The following is a 27466-nucleotide window of genomic DNA, read 5'->3' on the forward strand; positions in this document are numbered from 1 at the left end:
TCCCTGCAACGCAGTGTAAGTAGATAAATAGGTACCGCTCCGGCAGGAAAGTAAACAGCATTTCCGTGTGCTGCTCTGGTTCGCCAGAAGCAGCTTCGTCATGCTGGCCACATGACCTGGAAGTTGTATGCCGGCTCCCAAGGCCAGTAAAGCAAGATGAGTCCGCAACTGGACCTAATGGTCGGGGGTTCCCTTTACCTTTAAGGTGCTACTGGACATTTTCCTATTTTTTTATTTATTTTAATCACACATGAGTTACTGGGGAGTATTCTAGAATTAAACACACACCGTAAAGCATTTAGGCATTCCTAATTTTGGTAAATTAAATCATTAAAAGGGTCTCCTCTGGAGCAGGGAAGCATCCAGATGAATCCCAAATCTCCTGCTTGCCTACTTCAATCTACCCACCTACTCGCTATCCCAAGCACTGAGCGATGGAGGAGATGGGGGGGACACACCCCTTGAGTGTGTTCATTGTTCGGCACAGCTCAGAAATCCAATTCAGCAGCTTATCCCAAACGATTATTTAATATGCAGAGCATAATGGAAATAAAACCCTGTACCAGAACATTGGTCTAATTGTCCATGCACAAGTTAACACAGCAAAAAGCAGTTGTGGCCTCTGGTGCTGTTGATTTCGGGCAGCAGTTGTAGTCTGAGGGGGGGTGTCAAGAGAGACAAAGAAGGCTGCATTTTAAGCACCGGTGATCCAAGTGGGTTTGATTGACAGGTGGCCATTGTTAATTTGGCGATCCAATGAAGGTCGGTGCATATCGTGCCAAATCCTGGCCAATGCATTGACCTTCATTCAAGGTTCTAATTTGCTCAGAAGCAAGCAAGTAGAACCAGTAAGACCACAGAAATGGATTTTGACTGAAACAAATCACTCAGTTTATTGGGCTACAAGTTCACTGGTATTATGAAAGATTGTGGAATTTGTAGATAGAAAATAAAACAAGATATAGCAACTTACAGAAGATGAAATTTAAAGCAACTTAAAACAATTGGATATAATGTGTATAAACAACGGTATGAACTAATAAGTAACAATGACAAAGCAATCAGTCAGAGGCAATAGCACAATCTCCTCCTAGCTCCTCCCAGCCCATCTAGTCATAGAAACAGTTAAATGTGTTTCTTTTTTTTTCTACATTCAGTTTCGTTTCTTCTGTTCTCTAGAGGTGGGGTCGTTTACAGGAGAAGCGAAAGCGCAAAGCATACAGTAGAAACTTAACTCTCAGGGAACGCACGTAGGCTCTGCGCTTTACGTCTCACGTAAGTATATGCATTTAATTTTGATGATTTAGGTTGTCAACTATAATTTTTACTGACCATATTCCTTAACCTCTGCTTGCAATAAACAGAAAAACATAGGTGGATTTTGTGTATGCTTGTGTGAAAGCAGAATAGCTAATGAAGTCTTTCACGGCTATTAATTCAGAGGTACAAAGTCAGCTCTCAGATAAAAGCCAATTCGAAAGCTAAAACAAGTAGCAATTGCAAAAATACAAGTTACCGGTAGCATTAAATACTCTGATAAACGAGAAGCCTTGCTCCTCGAGATGCAAGAAAATCAATGAAATTTTGGAGGAAGGAAGGGGGTGTAAATTTAACAAACATATATCAGTGCAATCCTAAATTAGCACAACAAACTTGAGAACACGAATATTTGATCATAGAATCATAGAGTTGGAAGAGACCACAAGGGCCATCGAGTCCAACCCCCTGCCAAGCAGGAAACATCTGATGTTCATCAGAGCATTGTGTTTTGCTGTTCCCAAGTTTTTATACAACAGTTATGTGTACATAATAATAATAATAATAATTTATTATTTATACCCCGCCCATCTGGCTGAGTTTTCCCAGTCACTCTGGGCAGCTTTCAGCAGAATATTAAAATACAGTAGTCTATTAAACATTAAAAGCTTCCCTAAACATATACATTTTCAATAGCTTTTTATTGTCAACCCCCCTTGCCAAATTAAGGTTGGATTCATTTTTGCACTGTAGTTGGGCTTCCTTTGAAGTTTGAACATTTTTATGGAAAACTTTAGATTTTCTGCTCCTTTAAAAGCAATCTTAAAGCTGTAGATAAGCTTTATATTTGGAATTGTTTTTAAAATAAATTATTATATTTCAGGATTGGCATAATATTTTAAATATATTATAAATATTGGCGATTGCCCCCCCCAAAGCTTGCATACAATCTCTAAGCCTTGAATAACTGCCTAACAGGCAGATACCAACACATGCAGCTTCTCAATGCTGTGCTGAAAGAGCAGAACCTGTTGAATTTCTACTCATGACTTAGCTTCTAAAGGCACAGAACCTCCATCAGAAAGGAAGGTGGTAATTTTAACCTAATCACGCTATTTGTAGCCTTTGTTGCAGCTAATCTATACTACTAGACAGTAACAACAGGGTAGGCAAACGACTCATTTGTGAGGATATCCACTTAATCTATTGAAAGTGAATGCTCATTCAGTCAGATTTCTTATATCCTGCTAGTGGCAGGCCCCATCTTGAATAAATAAATGCTCAGGATGGGAAAATAGTTCAATTAGCATTTGCTGGATCAGAAGAAGAAGAAAAGTCTTTATTTGCCTCAGCCACTAGCCATAGCAATGAAATAAAATGTACTGAAGATACAGGTTTAGAGTTAACTATAGAAAATACATTTTGGAGGTTTACATCAGTAATCTAATAATAGATCTTATTCTAATTGCCCCCGCTAAAAACCTTGCAGTTTTCGCTGTCACCTGATAATCTTGATCTGCTCAAGGAAAGACACAGTAGCAATGGTTGAGCAGCCCAGCACAGACAATAACAGAGGGGTAATAATAAACTCAAATCTTTATAAAGAGGGCAAGCCAGAAGCACATGAGCCACTGACTCAATACTGCCATCTCCCCAGGCACATAACCATTTTTCCAGTGGAATTGTTTGAAATCGACCCTCTGGTACAGCCAAAGGCAGCGTATTCAGTCTTGCGAAAGTGAAAGCACGTCTGTATTTTGGAACTGTTACATTTTGCAAATAGGGTGTCAAAATGACTAGGTGGAAAATAATCATATCATGGACAAAAATTGTGGCCAGATGATTCTGTCGCTCGATATCATATAGGTGCTTTCTCTGTTGAATTACAGATTTGCTGTTGGACATTTGCTGGATCAATTACTCCAAATCCTTAGAGAGCAATGCTGTTTATACAAAGACAGTGTGTGTTCATTCTTCAACAATTTTAGGGCTACCTGTCTGGAAGCCATGGCATTTTCTGGGAAAAACCCATCCGAAATTATATGGAGGGCTAGAAGGAAATTAGCAGAAGATCTTCTTCTAATCGACTCAGAGCTGATCTTGGATATAGCAGATTCCCACCTGCTCCTCACACAGGGGGAGTTCTTCTCCCTGAGTGAAATAAAGGATCCACAAGCATTTGTGGAATGCCTGATCGAGTTAGTGCTGGGGAAAAAAGAATCAACTCAGGAACTATTCTTGGACTGCCTGGAAAACCTGAGGCAAGCCTTCCCAAGCCTCCAGCCCATTTCTGAATATGTAGAAGATGGTGAGTAACACTTTTTAAAACCTGGAGGTGCTTTCTGTTTTTCCTAAGGGTTAACTTCTCACCTGCAGCAGCACCAAATTCTCTCTCTATGTCTTGAAGTCCTCTTGCGCCTTGAATTTCATCCAAAGCTGTTCGTGCTGCTTTTGTGAACTTTCGTTTACATGATTATAAGTTTGGGGGACCTCGCCCACACCCTAGAAATTAATATATGGTAGGATTTTGATTATTTGGGAAGGGAGAAATACCAGTTGCAGAGGAATTCCTGAACTAATTTATGCAAAACAACCTGGCCAAGCTAGGGCCATTAAGAAACAATACAGGGGGATTGAGAGCCTTTGGCAATGCAAGAAAACTGTCCTTCCTCTCACCCCAGGTCAGGGATTTGGAAGGTTGCCAGGATAACTCTGTGTGGTTTGGCTTGGTTTTCAAGCTCAGTTATGGCAATGAGTTTCTCTGCCGGCTGACCTGTGCTGGGAAAAAGGTAAGGGGAAGGCAAGCCTGATAGTTCTCTAGGACCTCTCAGATGCTTTTGATTTTGCTTCAACACAGGGAGGATTTGATTTAAATCAAATCAATTTAAATCACTAGTCAGCAAGACTTGATTTAAATCTTTTTTCTTTTTTTACAGAAAGACTCATTCTTCTTAGTTTAATCTTAATGTTTACAACCAGATGAAGGTTTCATTTTTGGAATAATAAATTTTCAGAGTAGTTTTTACAGTTTTATCAAAAATAACTTATTTGGTTATACTATTAGAAATACATGGACAGACCATTACAAAATTATTTTGAGGTTTAATAAGTTAACTGTTTATGTTTGGACAACTTTTCTGCTGTACGTTATTGAAAAGAGAAAAATAATCATTTCCTTAGTAACAATTTTTAAAAATTTATTTAACTAAAACAATAACATTATATCATATGTATCCGTTAACTGATGTGGTTAAACAACTTTTTTTAAAAAAACTTAGACTGAGTCTTAGCACACATGAGAAACTTAAAATATATCTTTATTTCCTGATGAATAGCCTTTGGACTATAATGCAACTTAAACAGGAAACTATCTTTAGAAAGATTTTTCCTCCAAAAGCATTTTATTTTAAAAATCAAATTTAAATTTAAAAAATCTGATTATTTTTTTTTAAAAAAATCATTGGTTTTTATCCACCCTTCTTCAACAGGAGTCATTGGGCATCACTCTCAGTTAATTGGAAAAGGAAGGAAATGGAATTTGTAATGACGAAGTATTGAGGCCCCCCCCCTCCATTTGACCTTTTCGTTTACTTATTTGTTTTTTTTTTTTAAATCTGATGCTTTCAGATCACATGAATCTCAGGAATGACCTTCAGGTCCCAGACTCTGTTGAATTTTCAGGGGAAAGTAGTGGATCCAAGAGCATGGATCTGGCTAGATCTGGAAACCAGGATGCTCCCCAGTCCCGAGAGGGCATAGGAGAGGTTGAGACTATACGTTTTCCTGTATCCTCAGAGGCAGGAAGTGAATCTCAGAGCCCAGATGATGCTGTTATGCTTCCAGGGAATGCAGGCTGCACTGAGAACCCAGATGCCAGTCTCCTGCTCTCCAGCAAAGAAAGAGAAGTCAAGACTCCAGATGCCCCAGATGTAGCTGAGAACCCCACTGCTGCTGCCATGTCCACAGAGAACAGAGATAGAGATGAGGATCTAGAGAGCTCTGCATCTCCACGGGTAGGAAGTGGGGCTGAGAGCCCAAGTGCCCCTCCGTCTTCCAGCAAAGGAAGTGGAGCCAGCGATGGGAACTGTGGCAAATCCGAAGGAACAGGAAGTGGGGTGGAAATTCCTGGCATCTCTGCATCAAAGGGAGAAGAAGAGGGAGCCAAACAACTGGATTGCTCCAAGAGAAAAAGGACAAGCGGGTCTCCCATGAGAAGGGAGAGATCTGAGAACTCAAAAGGAGGTTTGTATCCACAATAAAGGAAACTCTGGATGGGATGAGTTGTTGCTCAGTAGGCCAAAGCCCCAGTTGTAATAAATCAAAGACTTCCCATAGCAAAAGTGAATTTTTAAGAAAGTCACTTAAAACAACTGGATATCTAAATCTGACTCCAGTGCAGCATATATTTTGTGTGCAGCTTCCACTTCCTTGCTGTAAACCACTTTAGTAGTGGTGTTTTGGGCACAGAAATCTGGGGAGTAACAATCATACAGCCAAATATATACTACTTAGAAGCAGAATAATTATATATACAGGGATGTTGATTCTGCAGCACATCAACTGGCTGCAGAATCTTGACTCTTGATGCAAAAACCTGGTATTAATTATCTTTTTTCCTTGACATTACTCAGGTATAGATAAACCGTATTTTGGCTCATAAGCCTTGAGCAGATGACTAGGAAGTCCCTGATTTCTGTGCGTTCATCAAAAACCACAGAAAATATGTATGCGTAGTGCCAATTCTCATTTTCTAGTTATCTAGACACTTAACAGCTTGTATGTGCATGACTATAAGGTTGGGGCCAGGATCTGTGGGCCTGATCCTGACTCCCTCTACACATTCATCTTATGAAGAGATCTAATTGTACAGGGTTACTGAAGATGTTTATTGGTGCTTTCTTGATTTCTCGACCCAGCCTTCTTCCAAACCTCAGAGGATCTAGCCAGGATGCAGCTCATGAAAGCAACACCTGAATTAACCCCAGCTGAAAAGAAATCCTATTCCGGGAAGACAAAAGAGAGTCTGAAGAAGGATGTTCCTAATGAAACAACCATCAAAGGGTAATGTCTATTCTTAAATTATCATCAAGATTTTGATTTGTAAAAACAACATTATTGGGTGATTTATGGGTCCTCTAGAGAACTGCTGTTATCTTCCCTCTTTTTTTGGTTCTGTCTCCATTAAGGTTGTAAATTTATTAGAAAAAACAATAATTGCAAGGGCGTTAAACAGCCACTTGATCTGCAGAAACAGGCACTGTCAAACCTTTCTGGCATTGAGGGCAAGCTGGACCACTGGCTTGGTTTGTTTGTTTTTTGCAAATTAGTCTGCTAATAAAGGGCTAGGAACAGGGCTGATTAAAGAAGTTGGCACGTTATTTTAGAATTCTGTTCTCTAGGGCTGAATTATTCAATCACTTCAGTGTTGCTCTTGAAAGATCTCTTACTCCTACATATGAGTACCTGAACTTTCCTTTTTGGAGGCTCTGATGTGTGTGTCACCTGTACGTCAGCAATTGGGGTGATGACTTTGCCTGTCTCTCCATCTTGTCTGTTATTTTTCTGGTCTGAAAAGATTCAGGATCCTCTTAAGGTGGCTCTTGGTTAAGGGGAAGTGACTAAGCAGAGACTTGGTGTAGGATCCACTTTGAAATCAGTCTCAAGAGTAATCAAGAGTCTCTTGTTTTCTCCCCTTGAGGCTGAGTGTGTACTGAACTTCTCTTACTTGCTTAGAAGGTGCAGAAAAAATAGGAGGCTAGCAAAAACCAAGAAAAGAATGTCTTCCTTAATGTATTGGGAGGGAGACAGAAGGAAGCAACTCATTCCAAAGTGAATTTGGGGGGGGGGGGGCGCTAGGCTCACAACCACCCTGTAAAGTAGGTTAGGCTGATGGGTTCATAGTTCAATGGCTCTTTGATCTCAGGTAGTCATTCTTCCCCTAATGAAGTTAACTGTAGCTGTGTACATGGCAGCAAACATTCTCGATATATGACTCGATTTGGACCAGAGATCTTAGAATTTATTCTGTATCAGGGGTTCCCAAACTTTGGTCTGTGGATCGATCAGCAGTGGTTCACAACCTTCATTTAGATGGTCCATGGCATGTCCACGTGAAATACTCATATTGATTTATAATAATGTTTAATTTATGTTTCTTATTTTTTTTGTAAACTGTTGTGATATTGTTGGCATTCATCTGTCTCAAAAGACAATGGAGTGCACCTCTGGGGGTGAAGCCCAACTGTGTGTTAGCAGCACCAAAGTGACCCCCCCAGGGAATTATGTTACAGCAGTATATAAATATATTTATTTTTTATTGGATTCATATACCACCCTTCATCATAACATCCCAGGGCGGTTCGCAGAATAAAATACAGGATAAAACTAAGTAAACAAGTAAAACAAAAGAGCAAAACGATAACACTCCCCTTCCCACAGACACATTTAAAAGGCTGTAGAATACTAATCAGCCAAAGGCCTTGTTAATATAAATATTTTTATAAATAAAAGAGACAGCTTGGCATACAGGTCAGAGTCATAAATAAAATAAATGAAGGAAATAAAAGAAACAATTAAATTTTATGTTCATTTTATTTTCACTGGGTTAGAGGGTGGGGAGTTAAAAAACATTTTGACTCCTGCTAATGTTGGGAGAAAATGGCTGCCCGCTGCAGTGAGGTAAGCCAGGACCCAAGGCAGAAAGGAACACCTTGGGCCCTCCCAGTGGTGTAGCATGGGGGGGTGCAGGGGGGGCCGGCTGCACCGGGTGCAACATTTGGGGGGGGCGCTGGGGGGCGTGCTAAAATCCACAGGTTAGGGGGTGCAAATTACTTGCCTTGCCCCGGGTGCTGACAACCCATGCTACACCACTGGGCCCTCCTTTGACGCCATCTTTCCCTGTGTCAGTTTTAATTTCTTAGTACAGAAAGTATTGATCTGATGTGTAGAGATCTTTCCTATTCTGATTAGTTCAGGAATGTTCTAGAAGGTTTATTTCTATGTGAGAGAAACAGGAAGGTTTTGGTTATTTCTGCGGGGAAGCTGCGTACAGCTGGTTTAAACCCATTCTGTTATGTTTCTGTCAAGGTTGAGCTGACTATAATAGTAAGGCCAGGAGGAGCCTGGCTCTCTCTCTTATTTTCTCTTTCTTTGATCTCATATTCTGTTCTGTATGCTTAGTGTTAAGGTTAAGTCTTATTATAAGTTTCTAAGTTTTATATCAAGTGCTGCTGTGACGGGGGCGTCGCCACTTTCCCCCCTCATGCCTTTAGGCCCACTCTCACTCAGATGAATTGCCCCCACCTCGCTGAACAACCCTTTACCTAAAGGTTTTTCCCCCCTTCCCTCACAAAATTATTATTATTATTATAGCCCAGAGTATCCTGTGGAGGATCTTTGTGAGGGGGTAACTAGGAGTCTCAGACAGATTTTCTTTAAATAAACAATAAAAGATTTATTTAAAGCAAGATAGTATATAGCACAAATGGATTAAACTTAGGTTACTTCAAGAATACAGTGCGATTTCACTTTAATTCATCCTCGGTTGTTTTTGTGTTATAGGTTCGGTTCCTTTATACGGTGATACTTTCTTACAGTTATCTACCCCCTTTAACACTCCTGCTCCTGAGTGGTACCTCGGGTTAAGTACTTAATTCGTTCCGGAGGTCCGTACTTAACCTGAAACTCTTTTTAACCTGAAGCACCACTTTAGCTAATGGGGCCTCTTGCTGTCGCCAGAGCACGATTTCTGTTCTCATCCTGAAGCAAAGTTCTTAACCTGAAGCACTATTTCTGGGTTAGTGGACTCTGTAACCTGAAGTGTATGTAACCCGAGGTACCACTGTAATCGACCAAAGGGCTCTCCGCACCCCCTCCCTTCATTAGGTTTGGGAGTTTCTTCTTTTCCTAAGAAGAATTTCTCCCCTCCAGGCTAGATTTGAGTCCCAAGTAGGCTGTTTCTTTCCAGCTCCTACTTCTCCTGACTCAACCTCTACCTCCCAGTAAAATTCTGGTCTGTTCCTCCTATAGGACACCACACTCTGTCCTTCACAATCCACTCAGAGTGGAAGTTGATTTTCCAGAACCAACACTCTCCTATTCACTCTTTATACCTCAACCGGTCTCCTAACCGGTCTCCCTCAATTCCAACCCTCTTACTCCCTTAACTCTGTAATAAACGAAAATCTGCCCTTATTCCCTTATGGGGGATACAAGAGCCCTTTTAGAGTCCTTTGCAGGTTCTCCATCGGTTGGAGAAAGTAACAGAGGCCAACCAGAGTTTTTGAGAAGCAAAGCAGCTAGGAAGCCTGTTCTTTATTGAACTGTTGCAACAGGGTGCTCCCCTCACCCACAGGAAAGAAGGAGGAACCCAGAACAATAGTGTACAAGGCCTTATAAAGACTTTTGAAATTGCAACCCTATAGATCAAGACCACCCCCAGAAACATCATACATACATCACAGAAAGGGCAGGCTACAGCAGAAATCTGAGTGGGTTGTTTACCTCTTGTCTGGCAAGTTAACTGTTAATGCTTACTTGAGTGGATACCCTGGGGAGCCTGGCCAGTCTTTTGTAATGATAAATACTTAGTTCCTGAGCCAAGTCACAGGCTCACCCTATTCATACACAGACATACCCTTAAGACAGGATTTGTGAAGGAAAAGACAATGGGGAGGCTTTTCCATTTGACTTTGCAGAGAAAACACTGGGAATCAAAATGGCTTCATGGCTGTTCTCCTGTGCTGCTTCAGACATGTGGTTTATATATTGATGTACGTGTTTGCTTGGTACATTTATGAACCTTTGTTATATACACAAGATCTTAATTTTTTATTTCAACTCCTAACACCTTGACCAACTCTCTCCTCAAATCAAAATTTTAAACTCTTCCTCCTGGAACCATGGTCAATCACAGGCTGCCATTCATTAACCATTTGCTGGCAGGGAAAGAAAAGAAACACTTGTTGATTCATCCTGTCCAGCAAAACCAACTTTTCCATCACAGCTGCAACTGGATTTTTATGGACTGTGCCAGTCCTGAATGTATTGGATTTGTGACCATTATGCTCATTTGCCTTCAGTAGCAGTAAAGCTCTGCTGGATGAAGTACAATTGCCTCTGGTCTATTTTTTGGGAACTCTGCTGTACATGTTTAGGTTTCTTCCTGCTCCCCCTTCCATGAGCAACAGTCAGTACCCAACCCAACATTCTTAAGAACATAGACTATTAACCTAAAAATGGATTAGATGGTTTAGTCTGGAGTAGATATCCATGATTATAGTGTCATTCCTAACCTTGAGCGTAGATTCACTAGCAGCTAGGCAGACAGTATGCCAGATCAGGCTGCTGTCTTCCCTGCCCCACTTGCCTATGAGGAAGAGCCATTGAATGCAACAAGATTTCATTCTATGCAGAGACGGTGAGCATTGGATTGTTCCTTAATCAGCATGCATGAGTGAAAATTGTTCCTTACTAGTTCTAATGTTTGTTTTCCTTTTTCCATTAATCAATAAAATACATTTATTCTACCACAGATCAATGGATTCAGTGATGGTCTCTGGTGGTGAGATAATCCGCAAGGCGAGAAAACAATTAATTGAAATCCTCCAGAAGGACCTAGAACTTGTTCTAGACGAGTTATTCTCCCAGTCCCTTATCACAGAGGAAGAATATGAGGCCTTAGACAAAACTGAGGAGGATTCCAAGAAGAAAATTCGGAAACTACTGATAATGGTACAGAAAATGGGAGAAATAGCCTGTGGCAAATTCCTGGAATGTTTAGAAATTGCACGTCCAGGTTCAAATCAGGTTCTACAAAATTCAATACATGGTGAGTCTGAATAAAACTTTTTTTAAAAAATGTTTGATTACATTTATTATATAAATATTACGTACATGCCAAACAAAGAATAGTTACACAAATGCTGCAAGTTCCTGAATGCCAAAATGCTACTAATAATAAGAAGAAAAATACAAAATTAAGAAAATGATGCATATTGAAAAGAAAAAAAGAGAATTATTTTTTTTAAGTCAAAAGGAAAATAGAAAAGGTTTACTTCCTTTGACCACTATACAGTTTATATGATCTCATATCTTTAGTTGTCTGTAATCATTTTGCATTAATGGAGATACTGTTTATTTACCTGTGGAATTTTTAGTCTAGACTAAGCCAATTATAATTTTGAGAACTGATTTTCTTCATATAATTTGGAAAATACATCCCATTCTCTCCTGATTTTATCTTTTTTTTTTATAATAATTTTTTATTGTTTTTACAAAACAAAAAGAGCAGGGAACAAGGGTATAGGAAAAACAAACAAATCACAAACAAATACATAAAACATGACTTCCCCATACCTCCCCTTCTCTGCATCATTATTTTATAATGTGTCAGCAACCCTTCAGTCAATTTCTCTATATATTCTCATTAAGTTTCCCCCTTTAATTTACGATTTACAGCTGTAGTTCTTTGTTTCTAGCCTCTCGACATCTTAACCGTCCAATATTTTACAATAGTTCTTAAGGTATACTTTAAATTTTCTCCAATCTTCCTCCACCGCCTCCTTCCTCTGGTCACGGATTCTGCCGGTCATCTCTGCCAATCCCATATATTCGATCACCTTCGTCTGCCATTCCTCCAGAGTGGGTAGTTCTTGCATCTTCCAATACTTTGCTAAAAGAATTCTTGCTGCCGTGGTTGCATACATAAAGAAAGTCTTATCCTTCTTCGGTACCAATTGGCCCACCATGCCCAGCAGAAAAGCCTCTGGTTTCTTTGAAAACGTCCATTTAAGGACTTTCTTAATTTCATTATAGATCATTTCCCAGTAGGCCTTAATTTTTGGGCAGGTCCACCAAAGGTGATAGAAGGTTCCTTCAGCTTCCTTACATTTCCAACATTTGTTATTGGGCAAATGATAGATCTTAGCAAGCTTGACTGGAGTCATGTACCACCTGTAAATCATTTTCATAATATTTTCTTTCAAAGCAGTACATGCTGTGAATTTCAAACCGGTGGTCCATAACTGTTCCCAGTCAGCAAACATAATGTCATGACCAACATCTTGTGCCCATTTAATCATAGCTGATTTTACCGTTTCATCCTGTACATTCCATTTCAGCAGCAGGTTATACATTCTAGATAAGTTTTTTGTATTGGGTTCTAACAGTTCCGTTTCTAGCTTTGACTTTTCACTCTGGAATCCTACTTTCCTGTCCAGCTTAAACACTTCATTTATTTGGTGGTAATGTAGCCAATCTCTATGTTTTAATTTTTCATAGCTCTTTAATTTAAACTTTTCTCCATCCTTTTCTAACATTTCATCATATTTTAACCAATTTGAGTCCATGTTAAGTTTTTTAACTGCTTTTGCTTCCATTGGTGATAACCATCTGGGGGTTTTATTTTCCATTAAATCTTTGTACCTGATCCAGACATTATACAATGCCTTCCGTACCATATGGTTTTTAAAACTCTTATGCACTTTCACCTTGTCATACCACAGATACGCATGCCAGCCGAGGTTATTATCATAACCTTCTAGATCTAAGATGTCTGTGTCCTCAAGAAGTAGCCATTGTTTTAACCAGCAGAAAGCTGCTGCCTCATAGTAGAGCCTCAAGTCCGGCAGGGCAAACCCCCCTCTATCTTTTGCGTCTGTTAAGATCTTAAACTTAATTCTGGGCTTTTTGCCCTGCCAGACAAATTTAGATATATCTTTTTGCCACCTCTTGAAACACTCCATCTTGTCCAGAATTTGTAAAGTCTGAAACAAGAATAACACTCTCGGCAATACATTCATTTTGATAACAGCTATACGGCCTAACAAGGAAAGTTTCAGTCTAGACCATATATCTAGATCCCTTTTAACTTCTGTCCAACATTTCTCATAATTGTCCTTAAATAAATTAGCATTTTTTGATGTTAAGTTTACCCCCAGATATTTAACTTTTTTAACAATTTCCAAACCCGTTACATTTTGAAATCTATCTTTTTCTTCCGGTGTCAAATTTTTCCCCAACACTTTTGTTTTTTGTCTGTTCAATTTGAATCCTGCCACTTGACCAAATATCTCAATTAGGTCCAACACTCTTTTCGTACTCTCCTCTGGCTGTTGTAATGTTAGAACTAAGTCGTCTGCAAATGCCCTTAATTTATAATGTTTCGCTCCGACCTGAATACCTTTAACCAGCGGGTCCATTCTAATCATGTTTAACAAAACCTCCAGGACAGATATAAACAGGAGGGGAGACATAGGGCATCCCTGTCGTGTACCCTTTTCTATTGATATATCATCCATCACCATACCATTCACGATTAATTTTGCTTTTTGTTCTGCATATATCGCACCTATACCATTTTGAAATCTTTGGCCTACCCCCATTCCCTGGAGATTCTTCATCATAAAATTCCAATTGATATTGTCAAAGGCTTTCTCCGCATCCACAAAGATCAAAACTGCCTTTTTGTTAATGTCCATTTCCAACAGTTCCAGAATGTCTAAAATATTTCTCACATTACTTGACATATATCTCCCTGGGAGAAAGCCTGTTTGGTCCTTATGAATCTCCCCTACTAGCACTCTTTTAAATCTTTTTGCCAGAATGTCTGCAAAAATTTTATAAGCCACATTCAACAGTGATATAGGCCTATAGTTTTTTACTTGGCTTTTGCCAGTCTCTGTCTTTGGTATAAGTGAGATGAATGCCTCTTTCCACGATTCGGGAGCCTTTTTCCCCTCCAAAATTTGATTGCAAACTTCTTTCAATGGTTGAGTCAACCATTCTTTTAACATTTTGTAATATCCTGCAGTTAAACCATCCGGTCCTGGAGATTTCCCCAATTTCATATTCTGAATGGCACCCTCTATTTCTTGTTCTGTTATTCTCCCATTTAAGGTCATCTTATTCTGTTCTGAGATTTTTGAAAGTCCATATTTTCTGATGAATTCCTCTATTTCTTGCTCGTTTGTTGGGCCTTGCGCGTACAGTTTTTTGAAGAAGCTTTGAAAACAATTGCTTATCTCATTTGGTCTAGTGATTATTCTTCCATCTTCTTCCAAAGATGTTACAGTATTCAGTTTTTGTCTTTTTTTCAATTGCCATGATAGCAGTTTCCCACATTTATCTGCCGATTCAAATGTCTTTTGTCTCATCTGCTTTATCTTCCATTCTATTTCTTGATTCATCAGTTCCATATATTGCATCTGATAGAATTTTATTTCTCTTAATATTTCTTGTGACTTTGGTTTAGATCTTAACTTCTTCTCTTCTTCCTTTATTTTTTCCAGGATTTTCTCTTCCCTCTCCTTTTGCTTTCTTCTCTTTAGGGAATTCTGCTGAATAAGAAAACCACGCATCACGGCTTTACTTGCATCCCAGATTGTTCTTTTCTCCACATTTGTTCTTAAATTTATCTCAAAGTATTCTCTTAAGGTTTTTTGGGCCTTCTTGTAGATTTCTTCATCTTTTAAGAGGGTGTCATTCATTCTCCATCGAAATGTTCCCGCCGTTGTTTGTTTCATTTCCATTTTTACAGCATTATGGTCGGAGCAGGTTTTTGGGCAGATTTCTATCTTCTTAACTTTTGATGCCAGATTGCTGGAGATCCAAATTTGGTCAATTCTAGTCCATGTCATCTTTGCTTCGGAGAAAAAGGTTCCCTCTCTTTCTAGAGGGTTCCTTGTTCTCCAAATGTCTATTAAGTCCATGTTGTCGGTCATTTCAAAAAAAGCCTTTGGTAGTCTCCCGTCCTTGGATATCACAAGTCTTTGAGCTTTGTCCATGTTTGTGGAGACTACTCCGTTCATATCGCCCATCATTACAATTTTATAGTCCATAAAGTCTGATAGAGTCTCATGCAGTTTCTTGAAAAATTCCGCCTTCCCCTCATTAGGTGCATACACCCCTACTATTAAAAGTTTTTCTCCTTGCGATTGAATTTCAACTGCCAAATATCTTCCTTGCTCGTCCTTAAATATCATTTTTGGGGCCAATTTTTCTTTAATGTACATCACTACGCCTCTTTTTTTGACTTTATCTGATGATATAAATTCCAATCCTAGTCTCTTATTTATCAGAAGCTTCCTGTGGGTCCTGGCTATATGTGTTTCTTGGAGGCATATTATGTCCAATTGTTCTTTTTTTAGAATGTAAAAAACTTGTTTTCTTTTTCGGGGAAGGTTCAAACCATTACAATTCCAGGTTAATAGTTGCAGAGACATCTTTGTTTATTGATGGGTATCTGTTCCTCCGACCGCACCCAATAATTGTTCTTCTTCGGTTGGTGGTGGTGAAGTAAGTCCAAATGATAGATTTGAAATGTCTGTTGGTTCTCTTAGGGTCACAGTCCCTTTTTGTAAGTCCTCAAAGTTTCTTTCCAAAAACTGGTCCTTGTCCTGTATTGTTTTGATCTTTATCTTCCTCCCTTTAAAGTTGAAGGACAATCCTTGTGGGAATTCCCACCTAAATGGGATGCTATTTCCCTTCAGCAGGTCAACAAGGTCTTTAAAATAGGTCCTTACTTGCAAGATGTAACGAGGGATGTCTTTAAAAATCTGTATCTGAGAGTTTCCTATCACCAATGCCTTCTGAAAATGTAGATTTAATATTTTGTCTCTCTCTTCTCTGGATCTTAATGTGATTAGACAATCCCTCGGCTTTTTGCCTTGTCTCCTGCCCAGCCGGAAGGCTGTGGTTATCTCAAAATCTTCTTCTCCTTCCCAATCCTCCAACCAAAATCCATGAATATTCTCTGTAAGGAATTCCTTAAGGTCGTCCTTTTCTTCCTCAGGGACAAGTCTCAGCTTCAGATTCTTCCCTTTTCTCTCAAGTTCCATCAAGGCCAAAGTTGCATCATGTTCACCCACTTTCCTCTCAATTGGAACAAATTTTCCTTTAAATTCCTCAACCGTTCTCTCCTGATTTTATCACTTGGTTGGTTTCTTACCATTTCTGTTAATTTCGCCAGTTCGAGGTATCCGCTTAATTTTAATAACCATTCTTCTTTTTGAACAAAATATTTTTCATCAGTTTCCTTTTCTGAGATCCTTAGGGAAGAGAGATGACTTGCTGTGTGTTTTCTCAAATATGATCTATGAGATTGTGGAATAGCACATCTTAAGTACCGTATATACAGTGGTGCCCCGCAAGACGAATGCCTCGCAAGACGGAAAACCCGCTAGACGAAAGGGTTTTCCGTTTTGGAGGCGCTTCGCAAAACGAATTTCCTATGGGCTTGCTTTGCAAGACGAAAATGTCTTGCGAGTTCCTGCGGGGGTTTTTTCCTCCCCCCCCTTTTGTAAGCCGCTTATCTGCTTATTCGCTAAGCCGATAAGCTGCTAAAAGCCGCTAATTGCGCTAATCCGCTAAGCCATCAATGGGCTTGCTTCGCAAGACGAAAAAACCGCTAGACGAAGAGACTCGCGGAACGGATTAATTTCGTCTTGCGAGGCACCACTGTACTCGAGTATAAGCCGACCCGCATATAAGCCAAGGTACCTAATTTTAGCACAAAAAACTGGGGAAATGTATTGACTCGAGTATAAGCCAGTTCACCACACCACAAACCTGGTGTGGTGGCAGCGGCAGAGGAATAACAAGCAGCCCAACAGGGCTGCTTTCGGGCTGCTCGTTCCTCTGCCACCACCAGCGGCAAAGGCAGAGAAGGAAGAAGGAGCAGTCCAAAAGGACCCCACTCAAGTATAAGCCAAGGGGGGCTTTTTCAGCATAAAAAATGTGCTGAAAAATATCTGCTTATACTCGAGTATATACGGTAATTCCTTTTCCCAATTCTTCAGTGGTTCAGTGAGCAAAGCACAAAGTATTCTCTCAACTTACCAGTAACTGTTACGTTCTGTAGTCAGTGCTCATTGGTCTGTGTTTTGTTTTGGAGCAGGGTTACCCCTTTAGTTCTTAAAAAAAACTACTTTGTTTCTCCCCAGGCAGAATAATTTCTCTGTCTTGTAACCCTGTTTGGGCTACCTAGCCTTTGCATTCACTAGTTGAGTTTGCTATTAGACAAGAGAGATCATTTGGCAAGTGGAATCCCATGGATATTAGTAATCAGTAATGTCTTCATTTTACATTTTTGTTTTAGCCACATGTCCCAAAGGCAGATGAACGGGGGGGGGGGGTGCTTTCTCACCACCCCAGCTCCAGCAGGGAAATTAGGAAACTGCAGTGGTTAGTGTATTCCTTAAAAGAGATGCTAAGAGGAGACTTGGACTTTGTTTTACCTTATCAGGTCTCATATTGTCACGGACAGCTTATGCATTCGGACGGCCATTGCAGTTCTACATCCACATCCCCAGTTAATGGCATACCAACAAGTGGATTGTTGTGGTTTGCTTTAGAATATTTGTCAGCATGGCTTTTTGGACCAGGAATCGTAGAACTGTGCTGCTGGAAGGGAACTAATGTAGCTTATATTTTTCTCCCTAGAGCGTTTGCCTCCAGAGGAGCAGACTGAAAGCCCAGGAGTATTGGGAGAGACAGAAGAAGCAGTTCCCAAAGGTATCTCCTTTCGTGATCGGGGGGGGGGGGGGGCAACATTTGGTTGTTACTGGTTTCTTCAGAATAGGTCCTGCTGACCCCGTGGTCTAATTCTCCTTTGCTGCTTAGCCTTTCCATAAGCAAGCCAGGCAGGATGGGGCAGCCTGGGCTCTGCTGAAGGGAGGAAGATTCCTCCTACCCCTGATGAAGTTTGGATAACCATCTCCAGACCATTCATTTAAAGTATATGGCCCCCCCCCCAATGTATCCTGGGAACTGTAGTTTATTAAGGGTGATGGGAGGGGGTAAAATACAAATCCCAGGGTTCTCTGGGGGAAGCCATGGCTGTTAAAGCAGTATAGATAGGCTTTAAATGTATGGTGTGGGTGTGACTTTCGAATCTCCTTTCCCATCTAGACTTGTAGCAGAGCACATTCCCATATACATAGTAGGAAGCTAGTTGATTGGATTCGTGAGAAGCACTTTAGTTAAGCAATCCAGATTGGATTTCTTCCTGTTCCCTCTTAAGAACAACAATGACACAACAGTCCTCTTTAAAAGTAATAAGTCTTACTCACATTCAGTCCACAGTTGTTGTTGTGTATTGAGTCAAAGGATTTTATATCTGTATTATTATTGTCTGTATTTGCATTAGGGTAAAGTAACTGCCTTTTGGTTCCAGAGGGTACAGCTACTATTGGTTCATTTAAGCTGCTGTATTTGGATCCTCTGTCTTATTGGTTTCCTCCAAAAGGCAGGACTGTGATTGCCTGATATTGTTCCCTCCAAAATGTATCCTTTCTAGCTAGTTCCCTGTCCCTATAAATGTAGCTCTCCCCTCCTCAGGTCTCAGCCTTGTTTGCTTTAATAAAGAAGTGTTACTAGAGAACTGTCTCCAGCATATTATGTCAAGAGAGCTGAAATCACAAACCCCATGTCACAACAGTTGTGATCCTGCAGGCAGGCTTTAGCTTCTAGTTACAGTTACAGAGGAAAGTGTGGGTTCCTCCTCTTGTGAGCGATGAGCCCATGTGCTGCTGGCTGAGAGCTAGCACACAGCAAAGAGCATCGAGATAGTACATGAGGAAGAGCATCAAGAGGAAAAAAGGGAAAGATGGCTGCGTGACCAGCCTTTTTATGGGGTCTCCCAGGGTCATGTCCATCTACCTGGTCACACTCAGGGGGAAGATGGTCCAGACCAGGTGTGACAGGAAGTTCTCCTGACTGGAGCAACATTCCCCTGTGTGTCTACTCTGGGCGAACAGGAAATGTTATAGTTGACTGCTTTTGTGATGTTACATCCCACACAGCACCCATTATTTCAGCAGGTTCACAATAAGCCATAATTTATTTTAACTATGGCTTCCCTGTGACATGAACATGGGCTATGACTGCATTTTCACACAACATTGAATCATAGTTTTTTTAAACTATGGATTAACACACACAATAGTATCTCCCCTCCCTCCCTGGTGCAACAGAGGCAAGACACAGTTGAGCTTGTGTCATTCATATTCAGCTTATGATTTGTTTGCTCCCAACAAACACCAAGCAATAATCCAGGAATCCATGGCTTATTCTTGATTTACCACTCAAGCCAAGTTTGCATGCTGCTATAACAAGCAAACTCTCATTTGTTTCTGCGGTGGGCTCTGGAAGAAGGGGAAAAAGAACAGGGAGGAACAATATGCCCATGGGCATTAAACCATAGCTTAAAATCAACTGTTTTAAGTAAACAATGATATAACATTACATGGTTAAAGGTTTGTGTGTGTTTCTAGTCCCTGCAGGACAAGAGAAAGAAGATGAGCTTGAGTCCGAAGCAGAGCAAAAGAAGAAACATAATAGCAAAGGTATTTCTGTCTTTTGCACCTTAATTTTGTACCCTCCCTACAGTGGAGGGTGGAGCCATGTTTCCAGATAGCATCTTATCCAGGCATTCCCCAGTTATATCAGGTGTTCACAGTCCATTGCCTTTAGTCTTGTTTCATTTGTTCAGAGAAACATATTAATCTAGGTTACCCATTTTATGATTGCAGAATTTCATTTTTCTGGTTGCAGAATCTGGAAATCCTCCCACTTGGTTAATGCAGCTTTGGCTAATATGTTGCCCTTAAGGGAAGTTGGAGTTTCTTCTTGAATAAAAATTTCTGGGTTAGGGTAAACTCAGTTTCATTATCAGATGACTAGCTTTATTGTTTGAAATGGTTTATTTACCATGTCAGAAATATGATCATTCCCATGTGTTTTCTTCTCTCAGGGCCAGCCCACTGGCAGGTGGTGCCTTAGGCATTGTGTGTGCTGTAGCATATAGCATTTTCTGTTTTGCTTCAGGAGGCAAAAGCTGACCTCTCAGTTGCTGCCACTGCCCTAGTAGTAGCTACCTTCTTTCTTAATAAATGCATGCAGTGTAAATACTGTAGCAACCCCTTGTATGCAAAAGAGAAATGTACCAGGGTGTGAGCAAGTGTGGTAGAGAAGAAAAAGATGCAGAGGCTAAGAGCCAAAGTCCGTGTGACATTACACACATCACTTGCACTTGCATTGATCTTTTTTTAAAAAAAGAGAGTCATTCAATAACATTGTTAAACACACATTAGAAAATTTGGCACTGAAACAGTAATCTTGGATACACATGGGTGCAAAAAGAATAATACTGATTTTCTAATGGTTCTGTAGAAGGAAGAAAAGCGCTTAAGAACATCATTGCTAAGTTGAAGTTTCGGAAGTATTCAAGCAAGAAACTTGCCCTGAAAGAAATTCTGGAAATCAGTTCTGGAAATCTAAAAGACTGCAGCCCGTGTACATTGGGAGACTTGCCTTGGCATTTTCTGAAGAAGGTCTTGGCTTTGAATGTGACAGCCAGGAGCACAAGCCTTCAACATGAAACACTGGACAATAAAGGAATGCCGTTAAAGGAGAAGGAAAAAAGGATTGATGAGAGAATCTTCTTTGATACCAAAACAGATGAGATAGATTCTGTGAACCCCCTTGATGTCCTTTGTGCTGTTCTGCTTTGTTCTGACAGTTTCCTCCAACAGGAGATCCTCCTCAAAATGTCCATGTGCCAGTTTGCCCTGCCTTTGATTCTGCCTCCCCTCAAGACCTCCAAATGCACCCTGATGCTCTGGGCCATGAGGGACATTGTGAAAAAATGGAGGCCCCATTCCTTGGCTGAAAGCAGAGGCTTCAGGGAGGAGAGCCTGGTACTGACATCCATGCCGACTGTTTCCTTCGTACGGATGGGAAACTGTAACATATCTAAGTCCAAAGTCCTCAACGAGTTCCTCAGCCCTTCTCAGCAGCATAATGATTTCTTTCTACACCGGGATATGGAGTGTGGGAACATCCCTCGGGAAATTGCTGATGGGCTTGTAGAGATTGCCTGGTATTTCCCAGGAGGACGGACGAACACAGATCTCTTCCCAGAGCCAGTTGCTGTTGCAAATCTCCGTGGAGATGTTGAGTCTCACTGGGTGCAGTTCAGCTTTTTAACGCAGGTCTCCTCAGCTGTGTTCATATTTGCTGAATGCATTGGCGAGAGAGAATATACTCTTTTGTCGTCACTGAAGGACCTGTCAACTCAGTTCTACTTTATCTTGGAAGGTCGCAGTAGAAAATCTGGTTGTACCTTGGAGTTCTTAAATAAACTGGCACCAGTGATTAAACTTGACAATTCAAATATATTGGTAAAGAATGCCACAATGAATAAAGCAGTATTTGTAGAACTCCTTCGAGCTGCAGTTGGAAAAATAATAGCCTCAAATCCTAAGTGTGTAAGTATTGATAAGATGTGTACAACAGCCCATGAACTGACAATCCAGGTGGATGAAGACCACAAAGAATGTCAGGATGCCCTCAGATGTGCCACAGAAATTTCAGGAGAGATAAAAGATGTAGCGGTTTACAAAAAAGAAACACTGATACTCCAAGGTGATCTCTGGAAGAATCTGGCCAAAGTGGAGAAAGAACTATGCAGAATGGAAAGACAAGGGGACATGCCTTCGGAAAAATACAGATCAGAATTGAGAGGCAGATGGTTGGAACTGCGTAGGCAGCAGAGTCAATGTGATCTCACCATTGGTTTGATTAATTTCATCCATGGCATAAAACATTTGAAGGATGCAGAGAGGAATTACTTCTTGAAATGGATGAAGTTCAACCTGGACCATATTGCTAGGGGAAATCTTTCCAAGTTACGTGCTGACTATAAAGAGAAATGCAAGAAGTTAGGAGTTGATGGGCGGAAGATTGCAGAGGTAGACCAGTTGATATCATCCTCTTCCTTGGGAGTTGAGCATTTCATGCGTGAGCTGGGGCAGTTCTATGAGGCAGAATGCTCAATGGTTAATGAGGGCAAAATAGCTAAAAACAAAAGGCAGTTTGCCCATTTCCCAAGCATTGCTGCTGAACTACTTCTGGAAGGGTTTCCCCTGGAGCTCATTGATGGTGATGCATCCAATATCCCCCTTCAGTGGATAACTGATGTTCTGAATAAACTCAATAACAAACTTAGGGGACAATCCAAGATGATGGTGATAACCGTTCTGGGGGTGCAGAGCACTGGGAAATCGACCCTTCTGAACACCATGTTTGGCCTGCAGTTTGCTGTCAGCAGTGGGCGGTGCACACGAGGTGCCTTCATGACGCTTCTTAACGTCAGAGAGAATATGGTTCAGGATTTTGGCTGTGACTTCATCCTGGTGATAGACACAGAGGGCTTGAAAGCCCCTGAACTGGCCAAACTGGAAGACAGCTATCAGCATGACAACGAATTAGCCACTCTAGTCATTGGGCTGAGCGACATCACCATTGTCAACATGGCCATGGAAAATGCCACCGAAATGAAGGACATCCTGCAAATTGTGACCCATGCCTTCCTCAGGATGGAGAGGATTTGTTCAGTTTGTTCATCAGAACGTCAGTGACGTTTCTGCACATGACCAAAACATGAGGGACAGGAAGCATCTTTTAGAACAGCTGAATGAAATGACCCAGGCTGCAGCAAAAATGGAAAAACTCAATAAGGACATCAAGTTTTCAGACATCATGGACTATGACCCAGAAATGCACAATTGGTACATCCCAGGTCTTTGGCATGGAGTCCCACCCATGGCCCCAGTTAACATGGGATACAGTGAAAAAGTCCTTGAATTAAAGAAGTACATATTTGAATTCATAAAGAACCGCACATGTAAAATACCTCCAAAGGACATCCCTCAGTTTATTGAATGGGTGAAAAGTCTGTGGAATGCTGTGAAACATGAGAACTTCATCTTCAGCTTCCGAAACAGCCTCATAGCGGAAGCTTATAACCAGCTCTCCATGAAATATTCTGAATGGGACTGGCATTTTCGCAGAGAGATGCACCTCTGGGTGTCTGAACAGGAAGCGTCAATACAGAATGTTTCTCCTGATGAATTTGATATACGCAGTTTGCAAAATGAGCTTTATCAGAAGCTGTTGGCTGGAGAACAGCAGATTTTGGAGAATTTGAAGCAATACTTTGAAAGCAGAGCAGCAAATCTGCATTTGGTAGAAAGGTACAGAGAAGATTTTGTCCGCAGTGCTCACAGCCTCAAGCAGGAACTGGAAAGTTATTCTTACAACAAATGTCAGGAAGCTGTTCGCATTAAAAAGGGGCTTCACAAGATTCACTCTCTACAAACTGAATACTTGAAAATAATTGAAGGAAAGGTTGATGGGCTACTTAAAAAATGCCGGGAAAATGAAGATAGGATTGAAGATCAAGAACTGGAAAAAGAGTTTGAAAGAATGTGGAAGGAAACATTATCAGAAATATCACCTGTTCCCTTAGAGAAACGACAAATATATGAAGAGCTTGACTTATATTTGAGAAAGGAATTGTTACATCGAGGCAGTTCAGTCAATGTAAAAGTACAGGGAGCAAAATCTTTGTTAAGCTACAGAATGAATACTTTTCAAATGAAATCTGAATATATGGATTCAACATGGTGGCGCCGTGTGAAACGCTTGTTTGCTAACAAGGAGTGTTTGCATGAGATAGAAGAACTTGCTAACTCCTTGATGGCTAAATGCAGTTCTTACATTTGTAAAAAGGTTGATTCCAAAGGAGACTATGATGATACATATTGTGGTGAACTTTTACAGATTATCAATGAAATGCTTCAACAATCTGATGCTCAGAAACTTCATATAACAACATGCTTTGAAGTAGATCTAAAGTTTCACATTTTGGGGGAAGCAGCTCATGAATTTCAAAAGATGCATGAAGAGTTTATTAAGGAAAATGATCCCTATATACGCTTGGAGAAAGTGAAGCCTCATTATTTCTCAATTTTCAGAGATCTTTACCTGGAAAAAGATGCCCAGCAAATCAGAGCCAAGGATTTCTGCGACCAGTGTCTCCATCCTGCCCTTGTGTGTTATATCAACAAAAGACTTGGGATAGAAATAGTGGATGATATTCTCAACAGTGCACAGTCCATTGGGTATGCCAGTCGGAGCTTCTTCCAGTTCACTGTCCTGAAGGAACTGTTGGAAGAGGGTAATGTCGACAGTTATGTAGAATACCTTGGGGCTTATGAAAAGTTTGTCAAAAACTGGATCCAGAAACATATTTTGGATTACTATGCAGAGAATGAGGGTCTGAAGAAACTGGAGGAGGAGATTCTCTCTGCGATTGTAAAGAAAATTATAGAAACACTGTTAAAATTAAAGCATCAAGATATTGAGACAGTCTCAGAATTTTTGGACAGTTTTTGCAGAGAAATGCAGAAGGAGTTAGTCATTTCTAAGGACAGTCTGTTAGGGGTACAGTTTAAGAATGCAACTGATCCTGCACAGTTTTCTGCTTGTGTTGAAAACTTCCTTGATGATTTGCAGCAGCAAATAATATCTGAATATGATATCCTGGATCTCCAGTCTAAACTCTCCAAATTGCCTGTGAGCCCCCAGGATGAGATCTTCAAGAGGGTGTTTGGCTGTGGGAAGCAGTGTCCTTTCTGCAAAGTCCCCTGTGAAGCTGGAGGGAGTGCTCATCAAGAGCATTTTGCAACCGTCCATCGGCCTCAAGCACTGGGAACATACAGAGAAATAGAGTCAGAAAAGCTTGTTTATGGTATCTGCTCAACTTATGTGGCGTCCAACACTGAGTTCAAAAATCACGACACAGATTGGGAACTCTATCCATTCAAAGATTACCGTGCATATTATCCAGACTGGTGCATCCAACCAGATCCCAGTATCAATGCTTCAGATTACTGGAAGTTTGTTTTGAACAAATATAACCATGATTTTGCAAGAATATATGAAGCTAAACCAGCTGATCTGCCAGCGGACTGGAAAAACATTACTGAAGAACAAGCACTGAAGGCCTTAAAGGACATTTATAATATGAAGTGAGCATTCTTACCTTGGCAGAAGAGAAACATGGGTCTTCTTCCCATGAAAGCATGCCACACTTAATAATGCAGAAAAGGCCCCTTGAAAGTTAAAATGAATCTCTTTGAAAGACCCTTAATTTTCAGATAACACTGATAGATAGGGCAAATAGGGTTCTGCATCCCTAAGTCCCTGGCTGGATTTCCATTTATTACATTTTGTGCCACATATAGTGGAATGTTTTCAGCCAGTTGTGTCTCCCTTTATCACTGTGTTCATTTTCCCTGTTCAGGTGCACGTTTATCCCAATCTCAGTTTTCGTCTCTTCCCCGATGCCCTTAACCCAGAGCATATTATTTACCCTGAGCAGCAATCTTTCCTCTTCCCCTCCAATGTATTAAAATACTGCTGCTAACTTGGAATTTGAAATTCACCAGGTGATGGCAGCATTTTAATTCTCAAATGGAGTATATGGAGTAAATTCATTTTACTTCTCAAATGGAGTATATGCATATAATAAAAGATTTTGCTTACTCCTTGTTGTCCAAATGCACTTCATATATTGATGAAAAGCTCAATTCTAAAGGAGATTATGATGAAACCTACTGCATTGACCTTTTGTGTATGATCAATGAAGTGCTTCAACAGCCTGATGTTCAAAATCTTCATACAACCCCTGGCTTTGAAGTGGACCTTAAGCTCCACATCTTGGGAGAAGCAGCTCATGCATTTCAAAGGAGACATGAAGAATTTGTTAAGGAAAATGATCCTCACATGCACCTGGAAAAACTGAAACCCCACTATTTTGCAATTTTCAGAGATCTTTATCAGGGAAAAGATGCCCATCACATCCAAGCTAAAGATTTCTGTGAAATGTGTCTCCATCCTGCTATAGTGAATTATGTCAACAATAGACTTGGGGTAGAAATAGTGGACAACTTTCACAGTAGTGAGCAATTTATTGACTTTGACTCTCGGAGTTTTTTTCCAGTTTTCTATCCTGAAGGATCTGTTAAATGAATGGGATTTTGAACAATATGTTGAATACATCACAACCTATGAAAAGTTTGTCAAGAGTTGGATATGGAAAAGAATGGTGGATTAGTATACAAAAAATGAGGATCTGAAGAATCTGGAGGAAAACATTTTCTCTGCGATACTAGACAAAGTTAGAAAAACATTGGAGAGGCTGAGGCATCAAGGTGCTGCGACAATCTCGGAATTTGTGGAGGATTTTCCCCAAGAAATGCAGAAGGAGTTAGTCATTCCTAAGGATAATTTGGTGGGGACACACATGAAACAGGCATTTGATCCTGGCCACTTTTTTGTTTTTGTTGAAAGCTTCCTTCCTAATTTGCAAGAACAAATATTAAGCAGGTTTAGAGACTTGGATATCGAATCCAAACTCTCCAAACTGCCTGTGAAGCCCCAAGACGAAATCTTCAAGCAAATGTTTGGCTGTGGGAAGCAGTGTCCCTTCTGCTACACCCCCTGTGAAGCTGGAGGGGGCGCTCATCAGGAGCATTTTGCAACAATCCATCGACTTCAAGGATTAGGAAGATTCAGATATAAACATTCCCAAAAGCTGGTATGTTCTCTGTGCTCCACCGATGTGTCCACCAATGACGTGTTCCAGAATCAGGACACAAATTGGGAAAGTCATCCATACAAAGAGTATCGTAAGTATTATCCAGACTGGCGTATCCAACCTGATCCCAGTATCAAAGCTTCTGATTACTGGAAGTACATTTTCAAAATGTTCAATGATGACTTTGCCAGACAGTACAATGCTAAACCAGCTGATCTGCCAGAGGACTGGGGAAATATAACCAAAGAACACGCACTGCAGGCCTTAAAAGATAGATACAAGTTGTAACCAACACCACCATCAGAATGCTTGCCTTAAAGACCTGGAAACAAAAGTGGTTTCAAACAAGTTTTTGCATTCACAGATTGCATCTAATTTTATTAAATGTATGCCATTTTTGTATTAAAATCTCAGATGTTATGTACAGCCACCAAACATAATGTGACTCTGTGCATAATATGACAAGGTTGCATGTTGAAATTAGCAAAACAATGATGTCTTTTCATTTTTCAGATTATGGTAAAAGTGTAAACGCCTTGCGCTAAAGTAGTCCTAGTCAGTAGCCATACACATTCCTAGTTGTCTATAACCACTTAATTATATACCTTTTGGGGCAGTGAGGGACTTTTTTACTCCATGGCATTCAGGTATGTGCTTGTACCCATGATTATTTGCTGCCCCCATATTTTGTAATCCACAGCCTAAAGCAGCACATATATTCTTTGTCTTTCTTTTCCAAGTGTAATAAACCAATCTTTCACTCTT

At 40.4% G+C, this 27466-nt stretch overlaps 1 protein-coding gene and 1 pseudogene across 2 annotated transcripts; both read left to right on the top strand.

Annotated features, from left to right (window-relative positions):
* Window positions 1-27466, top strand: LOC310829158 (interferon-induced very large GTPase 1-like). The gene is given in 10 exon segments (XM_083707297.1): window positions 1-15; window positions 1180-1275; window positions 3147-3565; window positions 4885-5499; window positions 6174-6318; window positions 10791-11086; window positions 17698-17769; window positions 19530-19601; window positions 20428-22649; window positions 22651-27466. Coding segments are annotated over 8 exon segments (6207 nt in total). The 5' UTR covers window positions 1-15; window positions 1180-1275; window positions 3147-3264; the 3' UTR covers window positions 25135-27466.
* LOC310829222 (interferon-induced very large GTPase 1-like) lies at window positions 25612-27466 on the top strand (annotated as a pseudogene). The gene has a single exon. The product of its transcript is annotated as an interferon-induced very large GTPase 1-like (transcript).

Source organism: Podarcis gaigeae (assembly GCF_964106915.1).
Source record: "Podarcis gaigeae genome assembly, chromosome: 13".
Taxonomy (NCBI): domain Eukaryota; kingdom Metazoa; phylum Chordata; class Lepidosauria; order Squamata; family Lacertidae; genus Podarcis; species Podarcis gaigeae.